Here is a 22,452-nt window from a genome sequence, read left to right on the forward strand (position 1 = left end):
CTCCTCACCCAGGAAGTTACTAGAGATGCTACATAGAAACCACTGGTAGTCCAACTGGCATGGCTCAGTGGTTGAGCACCGACCTATGAACCAGGAAGTCACAGTTCAATTCCCTCTCAAGGCACATGCCCAGGTTGCAGGCTCAATCCCCAGTGTGGGGCATGCGAGAGGCAGCCAATCAATGATTCTCTCTCATCATTGATGTTTTTATCTCTCCCTCTCCTTCCTCTCTGGGAAAAAAAAAAAAAAAAAATATATATATATATATATATATATATATATATATATATATATATATATATATATATATATATATATGAAACCACTGTAAAGGATGGATGAAACTTAGCCATCAATCCTTTTAGAGCTATATCTACCTCTATAATTTCTATCTTTTTTCTGATATTTCTGGGGCCTTGCTGGGATACACACGAGTGGGTGGCCCTTATCCTCTCATCAACCTTCCCTCTCCCCACAACCCACTCTCCACGCTGCAGTCATTCTCCATCTTCTCTTGCCTCTCACCACTACAGCAGCAAGGACACAGTGACAAGCAGCAATGTGTTGACTATTTAAGGATGTCTCCTGGATACACCTAGTGTCCCAGTGTCTTATTAAGAAAACACTCTCATATGTCTGGCAACAGTCACGTATTGAAAATTTCAAACTTGCTACTTGAAATCATATAAATAAAAATGAGATTTAATTTCATGTTTTACTGAATTTATGTGAAATATTTGTCTTTATATTAATCTCTGCATTCTGAATTTAGCACATTTTCTTATGACCAAAAATAATCCACCATTAAAATTACAAAGAAAAGCCATTTCTCAGATGTTTGTGGACCCAGTTATTTTCCAGTCATCTTTTTCCGTTTTTGAGGTTATTCTGGTGCCATATGCCAAGCTGTGATGCAGGTGAATCCAAACAAGTGTTCTCTAGCACAAGCAGGGCTTCCCAATGTCTGGACTTGAAATGCAGTTTTTAAAAAAAGATAAAAACTATCTTTATAAAATTTTTCAATGGGTAAATAGGTAGGTTCTATGACATGAGAATCTTAATAAATCATGTTACACAAGTAACTAGCATAATGAAAGTAGATGATTAGCATATTTACGCACATTATCAAGCCATCTGATTTATAAATATTGTGTTGAGCAGTCATAATAAGGAAAATTTTACTTGGAGAAACCCTGTAGTTGATCTGCTACCAAACCAACACTCTACCTCACTCTAGGACTCCTGAATGAGGCAGGATGTGGACTATCTAGTTCATACTGAATTCAATTTGATCTGTAGTATAAATCCCAAATTAACCAGTCACTGGCTATAAGGGAACATCTGCCCTGAAAAGGAACTGAGCTTCAGAAAAGGATTCCCTCTTTGATCTTGTCTTATCAGTCAGTACACTTGGGTGCTAGGTAAGACTTGGTACTTAGATGAGGGTGATGGCAGTGGCCTGGAAGAGAATCAAGTGAGTCATTGATGGAGGTCAGAAAAGACTCTCTGTTCTATCCCCAGTTTAGTCCTCAGACAACTAAGTGGCCTTTGGATGGCCTGCAAGGAATAAAGATGTGACCAACATTTGCTCCTTAGCAGGGCATCTTTTGGATCATTTCAGGCTCAGATGGAACAATTGCACAAGTTAAACATGGGCTAGGCCACAAGGAAAATCTCAGTGTAATATCATAGCAACTATGATCTGTGAACATGCTGTAATAAAATTAGAATTTTTAAAGCAGAAAACAGTCTTATATGTCTGGCAACTAAAAAAACCTCAGAATTAAAAATGAAATAAAAAGCCCTGACTAATTTGGTTCAGTGGATAGAGAGTCAGCCTGTGGACTGAAAGGTCCCAGGTTCGATTCCAGTCAAGGGCATGTACCTTGGTTGCGGGCACATCCCCAGTAGGGGATGTGTAGGAGGCAGCAGATTGATGCTTCTCTCTCACCGATGTTTCTAACACTCTATCCCTCTCCCTTCCTTTCTCTATAAAAATTTAATAAAATATTTTTAAGTGAAAAAAGGAATTTATAAAATCTTTAATAACTGAATATCAAAGAAAAGGCTACAGTCAAAATTTTATAGAAACACAGCTAAAGAGTACCTAGAAGAAATGTACACTTTAAATAAATTTACCAGAAAACCATCTAAACATAAAAGTCAAGAAAATGGACAAAAGAGCAACACAGCATATATCTAAATACTTCTCTGTGTTTGTTTTTTTAAATCCTGAATGCTATTAACACACATTACTTTTTCCCAGATTTGAAGGGCATAAAATTCACATCCATGTGCATGGGAGCTGTGCCATCAAAGTGTAACATGATGATAGTGAATGTGTTCCATTCCTTTCTACTTTCACACTAAATTCTCTAAATAAGAAAAATTGAATTCAGTATGAACTAGATTTGGCCAAATCTCATCTCACAAAAAAACGCAAGAGCAAATATTACCTGAGTTCAGTAAGCAGTTTCTGTTCAAAGACCCAATTCAACATTTGGCAAAAGCAGTGTTTTAAAGAGAGAAACGTGAGCTCACCTAGAGTATCCAGTTTAACACGTATTATATGTGTTTTGTTCCCAGCTAGGACGAACCCTAAGGAGTCCTTTCATGAAATTTGTAGCCCATGCAGTTTCTTTCACAATCTTCCTGGGATTATTAGTTGTGAATGCATCAGACCGCTTTGAAGGTGTCAAAACCCTGCCCAACGAAACCTTCACAGACTACCCAAAGCAGATCTTCAGAGTGAAAACCACCCAATTCTCCTGGACAGAAATGCTCATCATGAAGTGGGTGTTAGGTAAGCAAGTCACCCTATCTTCTATCCTCTCTCCCTAATTATAATAGGTTATTGCTAAACTTTGACTCTTGAACTGTTCCTTCTCCTTTCAAGTGCGCTCTCAGCAGACAAAATGGAGCATGATGACCCACAGAGAGGTCAAAGTCAACTTCTGTGTGTACTGGTGTGTAAGATGTATAGATCTGTAGTATAAATCCCAATTTTGAAAGTAAATGTTGTTAGAAAATGGTTAGGTACTTTTCATGATATGTGTATTGAAAGTGATTGTAAAGTGGCTTTGCATGGGAAAATATACCACTTTTCTCATTTAACCATAGTCTCCTGAAAGCTGAGGAAATCAAGTTTTGCTTCTGAAGCAGAGTATAAAGTTACATAGCAAAAAAAATACTTTTGTTATCATTGAATACTGATATATAGTAGTATCTTCAAGATTAATATGAATCTAAAAAGTTAGGAGTGCCAAAACCGGTTTGGCTCAGTGGACAGAGCATTGGCCTGCGGACTGAGGGGTCCCAGGTTCAATTCTGGTCAAGGGCATGTACCTTGGTTGCCAGCACATGACCGTTTGGGGGTGTGCAGGAGGCAGCTGATTGATGTTTCTTACTCTCTCCCTCTCCCTTCCTCTCTGTAAAAAGATCAATAATTTTTTTTTTTTAAGTTAGGAGCATAACATTTTCTCATCATTTGTGTTAATGAATGCAATGAAGTTGTGAAATTCCTTTTTGTGGTGGTATTTTGTGCTGCCAATGTTTGCCACTGGAATTGGCAAGGAAATTGTTCCCATTCCCCAATGACTAGCTAAGAAAGGCTATCTCACTTTGCCCAACTCATAAAAACTTTTACTAATAGAATATAAGCAAGATAAAATATAACTGGCAATGGCTAAAATTGTACATGACAAAATGTGTTATAGATTTTCCTAACATAGAAAACTTCAAAAAAGTGAAAAATTGCAAAAACTATTATCAATGATATTATATATGATCAAAATCTGACCAATAAATTTTAAGGTTTAGCTATTATCATAAAGACAACAAAAAACAAGTATTGGTGAGGATGTGGAGAAAAAGAAACCCTCATATACTATTGGTGGGATTGTAAATTGGTGCAGACAGTATGGAAAACAGCATGGTGATACCTCAAAAAATTAAAAATAGAATTACCATATGACCCAGAAATTCCACTTCTGGGTATTTATCCAAAGAAATCCAAAACACTAATTAAAAAAAATATATGGGCCACTATGTTCTCTGCAACATTTTTAAAGTAACCAAGGTATAGAAAAATTCTAGGTATCCATCAAAAAGATAAATAGATAAAGACGATGATGATGATGATGATGATGTGTGAGAGTGTGTGTGTGTGTGTGTGTGTGTGTGTGTGTATACCATCAAATGTTACTCAGCCATTTTTAAAAAAAGAATAAAATCTTGCCACTTGCAACAATATGGATGGACCTAGAGATTATTGTGCTAAGTGAAATAAGACAGAGAAAGACAAATACTGTATGATTTCACTTATACATGGAATTTAAAAAAACAAACCAAACCAGAAACAGACTCATATGTTTCTGTTTGATGGTTGCCATATGTGAGGAGGGTAGAAGTATGAGGGGGAAAAGGTGAAGGGACTAAAAAGTACAAATTGTCAGTTACAAAAAAAGTCAGGAGGATAGAGAATGTAGTATAGACAACACAGTAATATCGTAATAACTGTGTGGAGGCGAATGCTTATTAGAATTAATCATAGTGGTCACTTCACAAAGAATATAAATATCTAATCACTATTTGTATACTTGAAACTAACATAATATTGTATGTCAATTATAATTAAAAATTTACAATATTTAAACTATAAAATTTCTATGAGAAAGATCTGACTTTGATAAGAATGTTTTGAGTAAAATAAAACTGAAGATAGAAAAGACTGAAAAAATTTAACTATGCAGTATCAAAATTTGATCAATTAATTTAATTGTGTTTCTGTTATTTATCCCAGTCCATGTTTGCTTTTGTGACAAAATTTCAATATTGTTATAATTTTCATTACTTTTATGCTCACAAGATTGAGTCAAAATGTATTCAAGGTCAAAGTATGCCATCAATTAACAAAATCACAAAAGAACAAATACATGAAAAGACAGCCCAGCACATGGCCTGTGCTAATCAAATGGTTTAGCCTAAGAGAGCCAGAGTTGAACCGCTGGAAAGTATCCTATAGAATGCCCAAACTGACAGTAATTGGGAATATGATCTCTAAACTGGATCTCTCAGTAGGCAGAGGGAGATGAGAAGAATACTTTCATTCAAAGGACAGAGGAAGAGAAGCACACCATGCTTTCAAGGGCAAGTCTGTAACCAAAGGCTCATTCAGTGGAGTCTTTGGCATTAAAGTTAACAAGGAACATTAAAGCTTGCTGCAGATTGAGTGCTGTGACATCATTTTCATAGCTCATAGTCTATCCTGATTCTCTTAGTACACTGGGCACTTTGCATGGGCTGAATGTTTTAAAAATTCATACGTTAAAATTCTAATCCCAAAATGAGGGAAATAGAAGGTAGGGCCTTTGAGAAGTGATTAGATCATACAGGCAGAGCCCTTATGAATAGGATTAGTGCACTCATCAAAGATAACCCAGAGAGCTCTCTCCCCAATCTCTGTCATGTGAGGATAAAATGAACCAGAGACCATCACTCCTTCCAGCCTGGAGAATCTCCAACATCAGTTCATACCATAGAAACCCATCTTTCTTGCCTGTATCCTAACCAATTGTGCTGGGGTGGTTGAAAGAGCTTGTGGTAAAGCTTTTCAGCCTGAGATTGTGGCAGTGGAAACATTCATCAGAGGACTATGTAACAACAATAGAGGTCCCAGGAAGCCATCAGGCTTAAGGCAGGAAGCCTCTCCACAATGCATGTCATTTCTTAATCAGGAATAGAATTATGTCATGAAGGTTGCTTTTACTTCTCTCCCAGACAACCTGACAGTGTTTTCTTAAGCAGATGCCCCAGGATGGAAAGCCCAAATGCTGGAGGGAGATGGAAATGCCAGCATAGCGGAAAAATCAGCAGAGCAGAAAGAGCTTAGGACTGAGTGTGTCCCTTCCTCCTTGGTGGCTCTGTCTCTTTCAATTTGTTTTCACATATGTAAAATGTAAGCTACTCCCTCATCCACCTAGCTAGAATTACAAACTTTTTTAGGGCAATACTAAGATTTACCTCCAGAAATGAGAAGGCTAAAAGGCTAATTCCAATGTAACCCTGATATTTGGGGAAGGGGGAGAGGGAGAGAGTGAGAAGGGGGGAAAGAGAAAGACTAGCAATCTGAATCTGTGCCAGCAAGCCCAGTGTACATTATTGATAATTAAGTCACTGCCTCCTTCCCAGAAACTGGTCTTACAGGACCTGTTTCTCAATTGCTCACATTTCAGAGAGGCCAAAAACTATGAATAGTGCACAGTCCTGGCGGGGTGGGGGTGGGGGTATTAGCACTGACGCCAGGCCAGACCATTAGATATGGTATCAAGATCCCCAACACTTTTTTGCAAAGCCCATGAAAGAACCAGAATCATAATCCATTTTTGGGGGACAAAGACCCCCCAGAAAAATATAAAAGAGAAGCTCCCTGCATGCTACTTTGCTCAGACTTGGGAGATTATTCCACTGAGTCCTCCAGCATAATAAACTGTGTAACTCCATTTTTCTAGAGCATTGGTTGTTTGTTCTCCGGTCTTCTACAACAGAATCACATGTCTAGGTTGGACCAAGAATAAAATTGTAAAAGCACATGGGCGAGATTCCTCACTTAATTTGTTCTCTTAATGGTTTCACTTATTTGGACAAGATTTCCAAGCAGACTACTCCAACCAATTTGCCAATTTTTCCCCCAGCAAGTCTGACCATGTTTTGGCCCTGCTTATCACCTTTAGGGGCTGCAGATGCCTGTAATAAAAACCAGTCTCCCCCTCACGGTCTGCTGGGCCTTCACTAGTGCTTCCAATCTCTAGGCCCATGTCCCGATCATTGAGCCACACTGAGCCTCTTGTGTTCCCTCATTTCCATGGCCATGACCTGAAACACTTGCCAGCCCTCCTCCTGCACCTAGCTAACTCCTGGTTCCTCATATCAACTGTCACCCCCTCCATGAATTCATTCCTTTGTTCAGTCAATGGATATATAATGTACCAGACACTCTTGATGAGTCAAATAGTTATAATACAGATTGCTCTTATCCCTGTGTCTCCCCTGATCATTTTTCTCTTATATCATCTGTTTCTGTGTAGCATTAGTGCTTACAGATACATCTGTCTCCAGCACCGAACCTGCTAGCGAAGGGATGTCATCTTCTGGTTGTTGTATCCCCAGAATGGTGTCTGGCACAGATGTGGTGCTCAAAAAGGCCTGGTAAGCAGGTGAACAAGTTCCTACCATAGAATAGCTATGCATAGTAGAGGCCATGGTGGGTGACAAAACAATAGAGAACAAGGGTCCTGGGCTGCCTGTGTGACTTTGGAGGACATACTTGCCATCTTTGTACATGAGGTTTTTTTCATCTGTAAAGTGAAGATAATTACAGTAGCTACCTATCAGGCTATTAGTGTAACCAGACAGTCAATGGGTACGTGCTACCTGAGACTACTTGAGGCAATTACTAGTAAGCAGGGACAGGCTTGAATCACATATGAGCATTTGTCCCAATAGTGCTGGCAGAATAGACCAGCAGGTCATCCACAAAAATCTGCTGTGCCTCTCCCCATAAACCAGCTGTTTATATTGGGTAGAAGGACCAAGATTACATGGGGAAGTAGGCAAAAGGATATGCCAAATGGGCAATTAACAGGTAATGCAGGCTGGAGATTTGCAAAGCCCTATGGGTATGCAAAGGCTGGTGGTCTTCAAAAGGCTGGCAATATGCAAAGGGCTGGGGGTCTTCAAAGGGCTGTCAGCTCTGGTTTCTGCAACAAGGTTGTTAATCTTTCGATGATAATAGGCAGCTCCCTGATGGGGAGGATGGGCTGCATTTCCAGGTGAGCCCCCAGGTCCCACATGCAACTCCCAGCCAGGTTAGAATGTGCCTTCTTTAATCAGAACAAAACAATCAGTTAATAGGGCATGATTAATAGTTTTTACAATTATAGCTGGACCCTAATATTCTGCTTCTGCCCCTATCATTAGGAAGATTTAGTGTTAGCAAAGTACTTAGCACAGGGCTTGGCACCTAGCTGGTGCTCAATACTGAAATCAGAGGAAGATGAGGAGCTTTAACAAAGTTTTTAATCTATTAATGCCATCTTCCTGTCAGGAAAACATGAATCCTGAATGTGTCTGAGGCTAGGATCTGTTGCATAGGACTTGCCACTGAGATAGTGATTGGATATTAGGTCTGAGGGTTATGTTCTAGGCATATTCTCCCTCCTGTGAGTTCTGGCCCATTAATCAGAAGCTGACCTGAAAGGACAGACAGACCTTCCAGGAGGTGGTGGGGAAGAAGTGTGCTCTACTCGGGTTCTAGGACAGAGGAAGGCATGCAGACCATGGCCATTCAAGGAGTGTGCACATTTTAGTCTCACCCCAGGCCCCAGAATTTTGAAGGAGGATCCCTTCTGAACTGTATCTGAGGCAGGGATAGGAGTGAACCACCTTTTGAAGGGTCAAGCTCCATCTCAGCAGCTGTAGCCATTACTCCAAACTTGCACATATAAAGCTACCCATTGCCCCCAAGGCTTCCCAGCCTGTTCCCTCGCCAGCTACCCTCATTAATTATCAGCTGACCTTGTTCTCCAGACTCCCTGAGTGAAGGCAATTTTGCCTGAAGGAGGCTCCAGTAGCCGGCAGGCAGCCTGACCCTCAGAGCTCCTGGGCTAACACTCCTCTGATTGACAGGCTAGAGGCAAGAGACTATGAGGCTCAGCTTGAATATAAACTGCTGAACTATCCTCAGCACCTTGGAAGCAGAGGGTTTAATTTCACTCACTAAAGTATTTAATTTCACACATTTCTTTTCTCATTAAGCATTCCTGCTGCCCAAACCCTTGGGCCCATGCTGCTTTTACTCGTGGCCTTGGGATAATTTAAATTAGTCTGGGTGAGTTAATATTCAAATCTAGGAAAATTGATATGGACATCTGAGCATGGAGGAAGTAATTTGGAATGCCCAATGAGGAGCTCCATATTGGCCAGAAAAGTGAGTTTCCTGCAAATAATTTGCATTTCAAATTTACAGAACTTTTAACACTTGAAATTACCCCAAAACCCCAAGAAAATCAAGGGACTTATCCAAGGTCACAAACCCACTATGTAGCCAATCTAGAGGGCCGGCTTCCTGAAATAAAGCCAGTGACAGCCTGTGCCCAGTTAAAAGCAGTTCCACTAAGACATTAGAAATTTTAATTTGGGGGTAGAGGAAAGCAAACAAACATTTTTTCCAGCCTAGAATGTTTTTTCTAATATTTTTCAAATATTTATTTGGACAGGCACAGATGAAAGTAAATCTCAGTGTTAAGGAAATTACACACAAATTTTGAAATGATAAACTTGAGAAGTGTGGCTTTGGGGGAGGGGGGGTCAAAGGCTGGAGGAGGGTATCATGTAAACAGACTTGGATTACTTTTCTCAAAAAACCATTTAGGCCTGGCTGGTGTGGCTCAGTGGTGAAGTGTTGACTTATGAACCAGGAGATCATGATTTAATTCCTAGACAGGACACATGCTCTGGTTTCAGGCACAATCCCCCAGCAGGGGGCATGCATAAGGCAGCCAATCAATGATTCCCTCTCAACATTGATGTTTCTCTCTATCCCTCTCCTTCCCTCTCTGAAATCAATAAAAATATATATTTAAAAACAAACATTCAATTTCAAATCATTTTATTTGATGGATAATTTTCACCAGAAATCAAAAAACTCTGATTTTAAAAATATCTGGGCAGAGTCCCAAAGAAATGGAGATGATCAGCTCATCACTCAAATTCTACCAGATGTGGGCCTGTGACCAAATCAGCCATGCCTCCAACCCCATTTGTTTATTCCTAGTATTATCCTTAACTCCAGGGTTCTGGGTCATCTGCCAGTGTGCTTGGATTTGAGTTCTGGAGGAAAACATTCACAAGGAAATGAAGGACAAAGTTGCAGGGGTGGATGAACTTTCTCAAGAACAGAGGGAAGAATGAGAAAGGCTGAAACCTTGGAAAGCAGCAGCCTTTAAGGCAGGGGTGGGGAACTGATTTTCTGCCAAGAGCCATTTGGAAATTTATAACATCATTCGCTTAACATAATTCACTTAATATAAATTTATGTTGCTATCAAAAAAGCTCCTAGATTTATTGAATTTCAAGTCCCACCTGAAGTTGCCTTGGTAGGGCCAGACCAAATGGTTTCGTGGGCCTTGTATGGATACTGAGAAGAGAAAGGAGGCACCTGAGAAGGCAGGCCATTGTGCCTGATGCATAGGAGCAAGGGGAGTGCAAAAAGAGGCTAGCAATGTTAACATTTTGGAGTGTGCGGCCAATGAGGTAGAACTGTACCACTAACCAACCAGCAAGTGATTCTTCTACACATTAACCTCCTAAGTATGCCTCCTAGTTGGGCACATTTTAACTCTCTGTGCCTAACAAAACATTAGCTGTAAAATTGAGATAATAATAGAAAGTACTTCATAAGATCATTGCAAAGATCAAAGAGAGTTAATATATGCATCTATATCAAACATTTCCTGGCTCATATTAAGTGCTTGAAATGTTATTTAATAATTAATTTTTAATAATCTAAACCAACAATCAGTGAAGATAAAGGTAAAATAGCACTATTTAATAAAATATAGTGCAAGACACACCATAAACTGCATAGTTAATTTTAAATGAAATTAATAAATAACATATTTAACCCAATATACCTAAATTATTATCATTACAACATGTAATTGATATAAAAAATTGGTGAGGTATTTTACATTTTTTGTACTTAGTCTTTGAAATCTAAAGTGTATTTTACACTTATACAGCACCTCTCAATTCAATAGACCATATTTCAAGTGCTCAGTATCCTTGTGATTAATGGCTCCTACATTGGACAGAGCAGGTATAGAAAGATACACACCAAATTGTTAGTCTAGGCTACCTCACAAAGCTTAGGAGTGGAGTGAGGAAACTAGTAACACTTTGTTTACATACCTTTACATAGTTTACTATGTAACAATGAGGACATCTGTCTTTAAAATCCAGGAAGTTATAAAAAGGTATTAAAAAGTTATAAAAAAGAAATTAGTAACTTAAAACTAACACTCACTAAAATAGTCATAGAAATATGGAGGAAAGCATTCTAACCTGGAAGTAAGAACACCTGGGTTCTAAGTCTTATGTGGGACCTTCAAAAAGCCCACCTGCATCTAGGTTTCTTCAGAAATGGATGATTTTCTTAAGACCTCTCCGTTGTTCAAATGTATAAAAGTCATCCAATGTACTTCTCTTATATTGCCCTCAAGAATCTATCAATGGCCAAGACTGGTTTGGCTCAGTGGATAGAGCGTCGGCCTGCGGACTCAAGGGTCCCAGGTTCGATTCCGGTCAAGGGCATATACCTTGGTTGCGGGCATATCCCCAGAAAGGGGTGTGCAGGAGGCAGCTGATCAATGATTCTCTCTCATCGATGTTTCTAACTCTCTATCCCTCTCTCTTCCTCTCTGTAAAAAATTAATAAAATATATTTTTTTTTAAAAAGAATCTATCAATGGATGAGAACTCTCTTCTCACCTCTGGAGATTTTCCAAAAGGAGAGGCACAGGTAAAACCTATTCTCACGGTCTAAGCATTTGCAGATTCTCAATCTGCCTTTTAAGATAGGTTTGTTTGTTGCTGGCTGTCAACCTTCTCAGCTCCCAAGAGTTTTTATTTATCCTGCTTCCGTCTATGCTCCCCTGTAATCACAAATGTCAAGGAAACTGAAAAATGAGCCTGACCTTCTCACTCTCCCACAGGGATGATTTGGTCCGAATGCAAGGAAATCTGGGAGGAGGGGCCGAGGGAGTACATGCTACACCTGTGGAACCTCTTGGATTTCGGGATGCTGTCTATCTTCGTGGCCTCCTTCACCGCGAGGTTCATGGCCTTCCTAAAGGCCAGCGAAGCCCAACTGTATGTGGACCAGCACGTGCAGGACAACACACTACACAATGTCTCTCTTCCGCCGGAAGTGGCATATTTCACCTACGGTGAGTCTAAGTGTTCCTCCACATTCCTCCCCAGGCACTTCTGGGTGTGGCCTTGGGCCCTTAGCCTGGCGGTTCTGCAGCAGTTGGTCATCTAGAATGTTAATGTAGACACAATCCTTAGCCCCAAAAGAAAGTCCCAGTCACCGTACTACAAGTTGAATTAGTGATCATGAGAAATGAAGGTTAAGGTGTTAGAAAGGATGGATTTGCTTGGTAAAGGTTCTTGGAGCATTTCTGTGGGATTTTCTTTCTTTTTTGAAAGAAAAATCTCAATTCTGATGAGGATCCAGAAGCTTTTCCTTTCATGTTGGATCCCTGTGTTTTGTGCAAAGTCCTGGTTTCTCAATTTAAAAGATATTTTCTTGTGGCAAGATAGTGTCTTATGAGATGTCTTAACTCTTTCAAACATAAGGCCATACAGTGTGAGGTACTAGATTGAAATTTTAGAATAATGAGTTATAGGATCTATTTATTGAGGACCTACTAATGTTTATGAACTCTACAGACATTTTATACCATAAATTGCAATCTTTGCAATAGCGTTGCAAAAGTGTCTTTTTAGACCAATTTTATACGTGAAGAAACAGGTTTTCAAGGCAGGGTTCACAATGTTCCCATAAATACAGTATTGCCTTGGATTGCAAGGGATCCAGGCCCAACATGAATTTGAAAATCATGCAGAAGTCACAGTGATTATGTTCTCAGGCTTTGGAGTTAGACATGAATTCAAACCTACTTCTGTAGCTTACTGTGAAACCTTGTTTATTTAACTTTTTCTGATCACCCATTTTCTTATATGTAAAATTGGGATAATACATGTCAGAAAGTTTGTTTTGAGGTGTAAATAAGTGGGTTCATATGAAGAATATTGTACTGTATTCAGAAAATATTAAATGCTCACTAAGTAGTAACAGTAATTATCATACTACCTCTTGGGCCATTTCTTTCTCAAATACTGTTCTTATTGTACTAAAGAGAAAGATATGTGGGGAAAAGAAACAGATATTTGTTATGCATAAATTAGCTGGACATTTCATATGCACTCACTAATTGCAGCTATTACATCATGAAGAGTTTGCATGTAAAATGTCACTGTCAGATAAAGCCACAAGGCTCCTGTGACCACAAAATCTTCATTATCAGGTACAGTGATGATCTGCAGAGGGTTGGCCAATTACTGCAAAAGTTGAGTCATTGCCTATATTCAATGTAGATTGTCATGCAGACTTTGACTTATAAATGTGGTAAGAAAATCCCCATTGAGAAACGAAGAGTCTTATAATATTACAAATTATCCACTCTTCATTTATTGGCTTGAAAATTCAGACTTTTTAAAAGTAAAATGGTCTTATATATTTTCCCCTCTGTGCTGCTCAGGGTTCAAGGAAAGATGAGAGAATATTGATACTGCACTGGATACTTTTCTTATTGCCATAATTTAGGCTTCATATTGGCCACTTGTAACTTCTAATCCTTTTATGGATTATATTAAGGTCTAAACCAAACCAAAGCATTGCACATTTATTGCCCTTGCTTTTATGATTCATTCCAAGCCCTGGGAGATCTTTTGGACTGTATTCATTTGTGTTTCTGTTGTGGAGAAAGAATGCCCTCTTGTGGCCAGATAGGCAGTGGTCCCTTCCAACCTCTACAGTACTAAGTAGGCAGGTATTTTTCAGTTTAGGACAAATTTTCTCGTGGAAATAGCTCCAAGAAAAAAAAGAAAAAAAAATCCTTGTCAAATTATCACAGAGCTGTTTGTTTTTACACCCACCACAACTCTTACAAGCCAATTCAAGGAGGATATTTTTCACTAGAAAGTGCTGACCTGGTCACCAGGGTCTGATGAAAACTAAATCTATCTTAAGACTACAGGATTGCCTTATATTATTTCAGCTGAGGTTTAAGATGGTAAATTATAGGAGGAAGAAAAAATAATTCCTTCTGGTGTCTGTTAGAAGAAGCTAGGTCTTATTTTATACTAACCAAATGTTTTATTTATCCATAGAGGGTGACAGATATATTGGAAAAACATAATTTAGTCTCGTCTTTCGTAGGCTTCTGAGTTATGACCTTGATGAGAACACAGAGTCTATAATTTTATTATATTTCCAAATGTAATTTACATGCACTACACGAAACTTTGTGGCAAACAGAGGCCTGTTTTCCTTACTAAAGATTTTTTACTGCTCTTTATTATTGTTTAACGGAGTCTAGCTTTGAAAATAAAGAATAAAATTATTCTTCTTCCATCTCCCTTGGGATGCCAAGATTGCTACATAATCTCTTTGTTCTCTGCATTTACTTGGCTCTTGAAAGGATCCCATATGCCAAATCCAGCCTTTAAAATGGCAATAATATATAGGTATCCTACAGGGATGTTGTGAAAATTAGAGCTAATGTAAATGTAAGGGCTAATTAAGGTTTCTCGGTGTTTCTCAGTTTAAGTTTCATTTCGCATTTCTCAACAGGACCACTACTGACTTTTTCAGCAGGGGAATTTTCATAGTGTAGGTCTGTCTGGAGCACTGCAAGACATAATCATCACAATAATACACCTTCTCAGTCATCATGACAACCACAGATACCCCACACAAATCCCTAGGAAGAAGGTGCTGCCCTCATTTGAGAATCACTATATGTCTTGACACATAGTAAGCAGTTCACTAGAGAGAGATGCTGCTCCTTGCACCACTAGACCTGCAATAGGAACATTTTGCAGGTTTGTTCTGCTGCAGGAATACATCCAGGGTAGTTCAGACCTTCACTGGTGACCACATGTAGCAACTCCCCAGCCTCGGACAGGTCCTAGGACTCCTGCCACCTTGAACAGGTCTGTCATAGCAAACTTGGATAACTGGTCACCACTCTAGGGTTCTTAACTCAAACTTGGTAACAACTCTCACAGATACACAGTGAGGAACACAACTCAGGAGCATTTCCTCAGGCAAGATCCTCCAGATTCCTAGCCCCCACATGAGCTCATTTGTTCTGATTTGTGGCTAAACTAGTCTAAACTTGTGGTTAGGATTTAATTCCGTTATTTAACAAATATTTATCAGCACCTGCTATGTGCTAGACCCTTGTCCCCAGAAGCCCCCGAGTTACCTAGAATTTGTTTTTCAGCTAAGCACTTTACATATATGATTTCATTTCATCCTCACGACAGCTCTCCTAAGTTGTTTCCCAAGTTACAAATGGGGAAAATAAAACTCAGGAAGTTAACTAACTTGCTCAGAATCATACCGTCAGAGTATAGAAAGGCCACTCTCAACCTCAGGTCTTGTCTGACTCTTAAATCCATGCTCCTCCTCCTCCACCTACTCATAAATGGGACAGCCCCTGCTGATGGAGCTCAAACATAGAATAGCAAACAGCATGGTAAGTGCCACAAAGGGGTGTACACGATATTGTGGTGGAGTAGAAGAGGACAGGGAGGCTTCCCTATTCCATGGTGGGGTCATAGAGGGCTCCCTGAAATTGATGACAGCTGAGCAAAGTCTTGAAGAATAATTGGGAATGAAATGGGCCTTGAAGTGAGGGAACAATGTTCCAGGCAGATGGTCCAGCACACTCCAAGAGGGGGAGTATTGGGATTAAAGACAACGATGGGAATGGCATGTAATGAAGTTAGAGACTTCTAAAGATGACTAACTGGTTTCTCTTCCAGAGCTTATCCTATCCCCAGAGAGTAACCCAGATTGTTTTCATTTAGCCAGGGACAAGTGGTGGCCCTCAGACCCTCAGATCATATCAGAAGGGCTATATGCAATAGCTGTCGTGCTGAGCTTCTCTCGAATCGCGTACATCCTGCCAGCCAACGAAAGTTTTGGGCCCTTGCAGATCTCCCTGGGGAGAACAGTGAAAGATATCTTCAAGTTCATGGTCATTTTCATCATGGTATTTGTGGCCTTCATGATTGGGATGTTCAACCTGTACTCCTATTATCGAGGTGCAAAGTACAACCCAGCGTTTACAACGTGAGTATCCCAGGGCTTCCTAAGGTCTCTGTGGACTTTCTAGGAGTCTTGCAGGTAGCTCTTTGCAGAGATTCATGTTTCCTTGATATTTCTAAAGGTTAATGGCAGCTTTATTCAAGGGTACTTTATTTATTTATTTTTAATAATACTGTCATTTTATTCCATGTTTCTTTTTTTAAAATATATTTTTATTGATTTTGTACAGAAAGGAAGGGAGAGAGATAGAGAGTTAGAAACATCGATGAGAGAGAGTCATCGATCAGCTGCCTCTTGCACACCCCCTACTGGGGATATGCCCGCAACCAAGGTACATGCCCTTGACCGGAATCAACCTGGGACCTTTCAGTCCGCAGGCTGATGCTCTATCCATTGAGCCAAACCGGTTTCGGCTATTCAAGGGTACTTTAGAGTTCGTGTTCTCGAATTGGAAGAACTGAAGAGCTGGGTTCAATCCTCATTTTGCCACTTACACGCTATATGTTCCTTAACTTCTCTGATCCTTAGTATCCTCATCTTTTATTTTTTATCTCTGGTCTCTTTAAATATATATATATGTCTTTATTTTAGAGACAGAGGGAGAGGAAAATAGAGAAACATCAATGCAAAAGAGAAACATAGATCAGCTTCTCTTACACATTCTACACTGGGGATCGAGCCCACAACCTGGGCATGTGCTCTGGTGTGAAATCAAATGCCAGCCAGAGCAGTTTCTTTATCTTTAAAATAAGGATAATATAGATAATAACAGTACCTGCTTATTAGGGATAGTGTGCCCTGGCCAGGGCTCAGTTGGTTGAAGCGTAGCCCTATGTACCAAAAGGTTGCAAGTTCAATTCCCGATCAGAGCACATAACTAAGTTGTGGGTTCGATCCCTGGTTGGGGTACATATAGGAAGCAACCAATTGACTGTTTCTCTCACATTGATGTTTCTGTCTAACTATCTACCTATCTATCTCTATCTCTCAATAAAATCACATCCTTGGGTGAGGATTTAAAGAAAATTAGGATACTTTGAAGATTCAATGAGCTGATATAGCTACCACACACTGAGTTCAATAAATTAAAGGAACTATTATCACTACTGTTATTATTGGCTTAGCCTATGTTACCTAGAAAACAATGCTCTGGGCAATTTTTGCATGCCAACACATTAATGGAGCAAGAGAATTGCAATCGAAATGAAATTAGACTAAAGAAAATGGAAAATGCAGTGTGGGAGGAGGAAAAGCACATACCGGTTGCTAACTTGGCCACCATCTACCAGAACATAAAACTTGGTCATGTCAGACTTCTCCAGGAAGACTAGTGGAAACCAGCCCATCTCAGAATAGCCTATCAGGATGAGAAATCAAGAAGTTATCAGCCAGATCTTTCCATCTGCTATCTGTCATTAGTCAAACTCACTGCCTAGGACATTAACTTGCCTATACTTCCAGGGAAGCACCTGGGGTAACCATATCCACATAACATGGGAGGTAGGTCTGCCAGTGGATACAGGTCAGCAGCTCTCCATGCCTGACTGAGCGAGCCAGCACCTGTGCAAGGCCCCTGAGCAAGCCCTGCAGTATCATGTGCCTCAGCAGCAGTAGGGAAGGCCCAGGCAAGGGAAACAAGAGACATGTGGTACAAGCCTGAGGCTGGGCACAGTCAGGTGGATACATCAGGGCCCAGAAGCAATTGCTGCAGACCGAACAAGGCAGTGGCACAGCCTCCCCCCATAGAGCTGGTGTCAGATCTCAGTGAACCTGTCCCCAAAGACCTGTGTTCCTCCCCTCTGTGGGGGATGCCAGGCATCTCCTGGAGAGGATCAGTAGCACTGAACAATGGGCTAACAGAATATAGCAGGCCTGAGCTTTCATTATAGCAAAGGATGACCTTACTAACAGTCAAGTCATTGGGCTTATCAGAGCTTGTATCTGTGCAGACAAGTATAAATAAGACTTCCCACCTTACTCACAAATACCCTTTTAGTGATCAATGAGGCAGTTTAGTAAAGTGCCTGAGGCACATAAGTGTTTCTGTCCAGGTCCCACCCTAAGCCACCTAGGCCCAGAACTTCTCCCTGCCTTCAAGCTCCCACCTAGAATCTCCAGCCATAATCAGGTCACCAGCCTCAGGCACAGCAGCTGGGACCAACAGGGTTAAGTTCTTCTTGACATCTCTAAGAACCCAGACCCAATGCAATGAACCCCGTGCCCCGCCCAAGTGAAATTACCAAGAAGGGTGGGGGCCCCAGGGCCACTGAACCACAGAAGCTATTACTCTCTGTTCACATAGAGCAAGAACTGAGAAATGCACCTGAGGAGGGCCTGGCTCTTCCCCTCAGCGCATGTACCCCATGGCTCAGACAGACAAGGTTTTAGTCTGAGCTTTCATCTTATTAAGCAGTTTGGCCTTGAGCAACTGATTAAACCCCCTAGGCCTCAGTTTCCCTGGATCTGAAATGAGAACACTAAGATGATCAGCATCACAGGATTGCTGTAAGGATCCAATAAGAATAAATAAGACTAAATCCATCCTTGGTGTATAATAAGCCTTCAGTGAATGGTGGTGATCATAATAGAATGAATGAGGAGAAAGGGGGAGGGTAAGTTGTGGACTGATTTGGCTCCACAGGACCCTTTCTGGACAGGGGCCTAATTTACAAACTGTCTACCAGCTCAGGCCAAGATCAGTAGTGAATCAGTGTACTCCAAAACCCAGTGATCAACTGTGGAAGAAATTAAATCACCCAAAAGCACATTTGCTGTAGACCTGCTAGAGAGGCAAAGTTAAATGTATCCACTATGGCATGCACTGTTATTGAACAACAGTCAAGATGTCAATTGATAAACACAGGTTCCACCCCTTGATGGTCAGGCCCTGATGTCCCTCCTGTGTTTCCAGTCTAGCACAATGCTGTAGTATTGTTCACCAAGTTTTCATTAAAAAGAATGAGGGAATGAACAGGAGAAATGAAGCTGGATTCGAGGCAGATTGGGAACCTGACCATGTGGACTCTATCACTTTTCTACTACCCTGTGTGTTCTGTGCCACATTCCTACACTGCCTGCCCATAGCTCCTCAAAGGTGCCATGACACATGGGAAGATGGAAAAGGTCATGACTTAGAGCAGGACTGACCTGGCCACAATTCCCAGCTAGATGCAGCATAGCTAATTTGAGGGAAAATGTGAAAAGAGGAGAAGGAGACAAAGCAATTGGCTTATCCCATGTGCTGGGAACCAAATGAAGACTTCCTAGACATGAGGAACCCAACCAAAGAGGACCCAGGCCCTCCAGGATGGGGAAGGGAAGATATTTTAGTGGCAGCAGGTGCAGTGAAGAAAGGACAGGAAATTTATCACCTTGGCAGCTCCTAAAATGGGATGCACAGCTGTAAATAGGATTACATTGAACAGGAAAAGAGTCAATAGAGCAGTGAGGGGGAGAGGAAAGAATGGATTTTTGTAAATGCCATCTCTTACCTTTAGAATGCTCTCTAGAGCATGTCAGCGCTTGGAACTTCCTTTGATAAACAAAAAGCCACACTAGAGTTAAGTGTCTCCTGCATTAGGGAACTCAGAGCTATTCTGAGAACCAGCTAAGCTGATGATAAAGACCAATGACCCCTCTCAGGTGAATGTTTGCTTCATAGCGTCTCATGCCCAAGCCGCCCTTCCCAGCTCAGGATCTTCCCTTTGGCCCTCCCACAGGAGGTCTTTTTGAGCTTGTTGGGAAAGATGGTCCTACAGAGTTGGAAAGCTCAGTCCTACAGAAAGGAAATTTGGCTGAGAGAATAGTGTAGGTATCCTTGCCCCATCACTGACTCCCCACCCTACCTCAAAACTCACCCCTGCTATGTTCAAGGACAGCTTAGGTCCCTAAAGACTATTCAGGAGTCCACTTTGCAATCCATCTATTAGGAACTAACAGAAAGCTATCTTACGGGAACCTTGTTCAACCTAGGAGTGCAGTCCCAGGTCAGCTCACAAAAACCACTCCCACTTAAACCAGTAGAGTACTATCCCAGATGGGAGATGTAGGGACATCCTGGGACAAACAGAAAGGTTTCTCTACCAATGGCAGACCTCCAACCATCAGCCAAGCTCTGCCCTAATCCCCACTGTGTTCCAGTTCTGGAATCACATACCTCCTTCCCACCCTCATCCGACAAGACCTCAAGGAGGGGGTAAGAAAACAGATTGAATGGAATCTGCCACAGGATGAATAAACACACAGTCTGAACAGTCTTGATTGAGATCAATGATCCTCAAACCACACCAGAATCACCTGGGGAGATGGCTAAACTTGGGCCTTCCCAGACTCCACCCCTTCGAGTTCTACATAAGGCCTGGAAGCCTGCATTAACAAGCCACTGGGGTATTCTGATTCAGTTGGTCTTAGGACCATACAATGAGAAATACTGATCTGACTCAACTTCATCATTACTCAGAGAGGGAGGTGGAGACCAGTCTCAGCTCTGCATTAAAAAAGTCAGGAGCTCTGGAGTCAGATCCTTTAATTATTTCCTAATCTGTCAGCTTCCTTTCACTTCAGAACCACCAGTTTCCTCAAAGGTCTGCGTCATGCTTCTCAGCTGCTTCTGTGTAGGAGGCGGCCCTGAAGGGAAGAGCAAGAACAGGGCTGACTGAACATGACAGATAGTGCACCTGCTGACAGTTCACTGTCTTCAAGCCACTTCCATTAGAAACTGCAAATGACCCATGGAAAGAAGATGTTCAGATATGTTTCATGCTCTCAGAGTACAAAATCAAGTATCCTAAGGCCAGGGTGAGGATGTGAAAAGTAAACTACCTGAGAATGCACTTTCTTTCAGAAAGTCTGTTAAGAAAAGCTCTCAATTTCAACTATTAGGAATTTTGTTCTAAATGGGAACATATCTTTGTTTTTATAATGGAAATCAGTAGACAAATAGGATTTGGTTTTTGGTGTTTTGTTTTATAATCAATTTTGCTGAAATGGACATACTTCATAAAACAAGGACTTTTCTGCTTAAGAGACTGTATGGAAATCTTGGGGTCCCAGCACTCTGTAGTAAGTGTTAGAAAAAGAGAGACAAAAAACTCCTTGGCCCACTAATGAAATGAAGCTGAATGAGAATGCACAGGAAAAGGTGGCCTTCTTTATACCCATCCAATTGGTGACCATCGAAGAACAGGTACACAGATGTGACCAAGAATGCCCAAGATGGGATCCTCATCTTCCCTTTGGGTAAACTTGGCCTCCTCCACTTACTTCTGATTGGAAATTAAATGTGGGCCCTGATCTCCCAAGATGATCCCCGCCAATGTTTTCCACAAGCTGTTATGGAGGCAGCATAGCTGGGTTGAGACTTTTCTAATTAAAAGAAAAAAAAAAAAAAAATATATATATATATATATATATATATATATATATATATATATATACACACACACACACACACACACACACACACACACACACACACACATACACACACATACTTTTCCTAAGGTTATTCTGTTTCCCAGGAATCTTTTTAATGGAAGGAACTTCAGCAGTGCTAGGCAAAATTAGAAGCTACTGTTTTCCATGACAGTTATGGAAAATTTCCAGACTCAGACTCATATGCCCAAAAGGAACAGAAGGCACTGATTCAGCACAGCCAGCTCAGAGGCTGGCTCCAATGAACCTGAAGTGGCACTGGGGCTGAGACTCTTTCCATGCCAACCCCCCACCCCCACCCCAGGACCCTGCATCATCCTGTTGTTGAACAATTTATGATAAGCACATGAGCTGCTGTCCCATTTGATCCACCTAACAATAGAATGACACAGATATTACTACCAGGAAACTGAGGCTCAGAGAGATGCTGGACTTTCCCAAGATCACAGAACCAAGAAAAAGATTTGAACCCATATCTGAATGACTCCAAGCCCATCCTCTACCTATTGACCAGAAATTCCCCCCACTTCCCACACCAGGGCATATGTTCTGAGGTAGAAGTTGGGTGTCTTTACAGTAGCTTTCCTGTGGCCTTTATAAAAAATAGCATACAAAATTCAGATTATTGATGGTCACTGAGAACCTGGTGATGCTATATATCTCAGCTCTAAATATGCAGCCTGTGATTGTCCCCTAGGTAAAGCAGCTTTCTACTCCAAAGTATGTACGTTCATTTGACAAATACTATGGAGAAGCTACCCAGTTGCAAGTTCTGTTTGGCTCTGGGGTCATTGAGATTAATAAAACAATCCTCTCATCCCTAAGAAACTCATAAACAAGTAGGGGAGTCTGAAAAGTAAAAAAAAAAAAAAAAAAAAACAAGCATCAGCTATTATGGAGACAGCTTCACAACATAGCTGGGTTGAGACTTTTCTAATCAAAATATTCTCAAAAGGGTACTTGGACAGCACAATGAGGAAGAAACACTGGACTCTGTCTGGCAAGGTCAAGGAAGGCTTCCTGGAGGGAGTGACCCTAAAAAGGTCTTTGAGGGTGAC

The 22,452-nt window shown here is 40.8% G+C and overlaps 1 protein-coding gene across 1 annotated transcript in view; it reads left to right on the forward strand.

Moving 5' to 3' along the window:
* The window catches only part of TRPC7 (transient receptor potential cation channel subfamily C member 7), a 106,586-nt gene that overhangs the window by 65,890 nt on the left and 18,244 nt on the right, over window positions 1-22,452 (forward strand). The window contains exons 5-7 of the mRNA XM_036424952.2: window positions 2,587-2,803; window positions 11,772-12,005; window positions 15,721-15,985. Of these exons, the coding sequence (XP_036280845.1) occupies window positions 2,587-2,803; window positions 11,772-12,005; window positions 15,721-15,985 (716 nt within the window). The remainder of the gene's footprint in view (window positions 1-2,586; window positions 2,804-11,771; window positions 12,006-15,720; window positions 15,986-22,452) is intronic.

Source organism: Pipistrellus kuhlii, unplaced genomic scaffold, assembly GCF_014108245.1.
Source record: "Pipistrellus kuhlii isolate mPipKuh1 unplaced genomic scaffold, mPipKuh1.p scaffold_m20_p_8, whole genome shotgun sequence".
NCBI lineage: Eukaryota > Metazoa > Chordata > Mammalia > Chiroptera > Vespertilionidae > Pipistrellus > Pipistrellus kuhlii.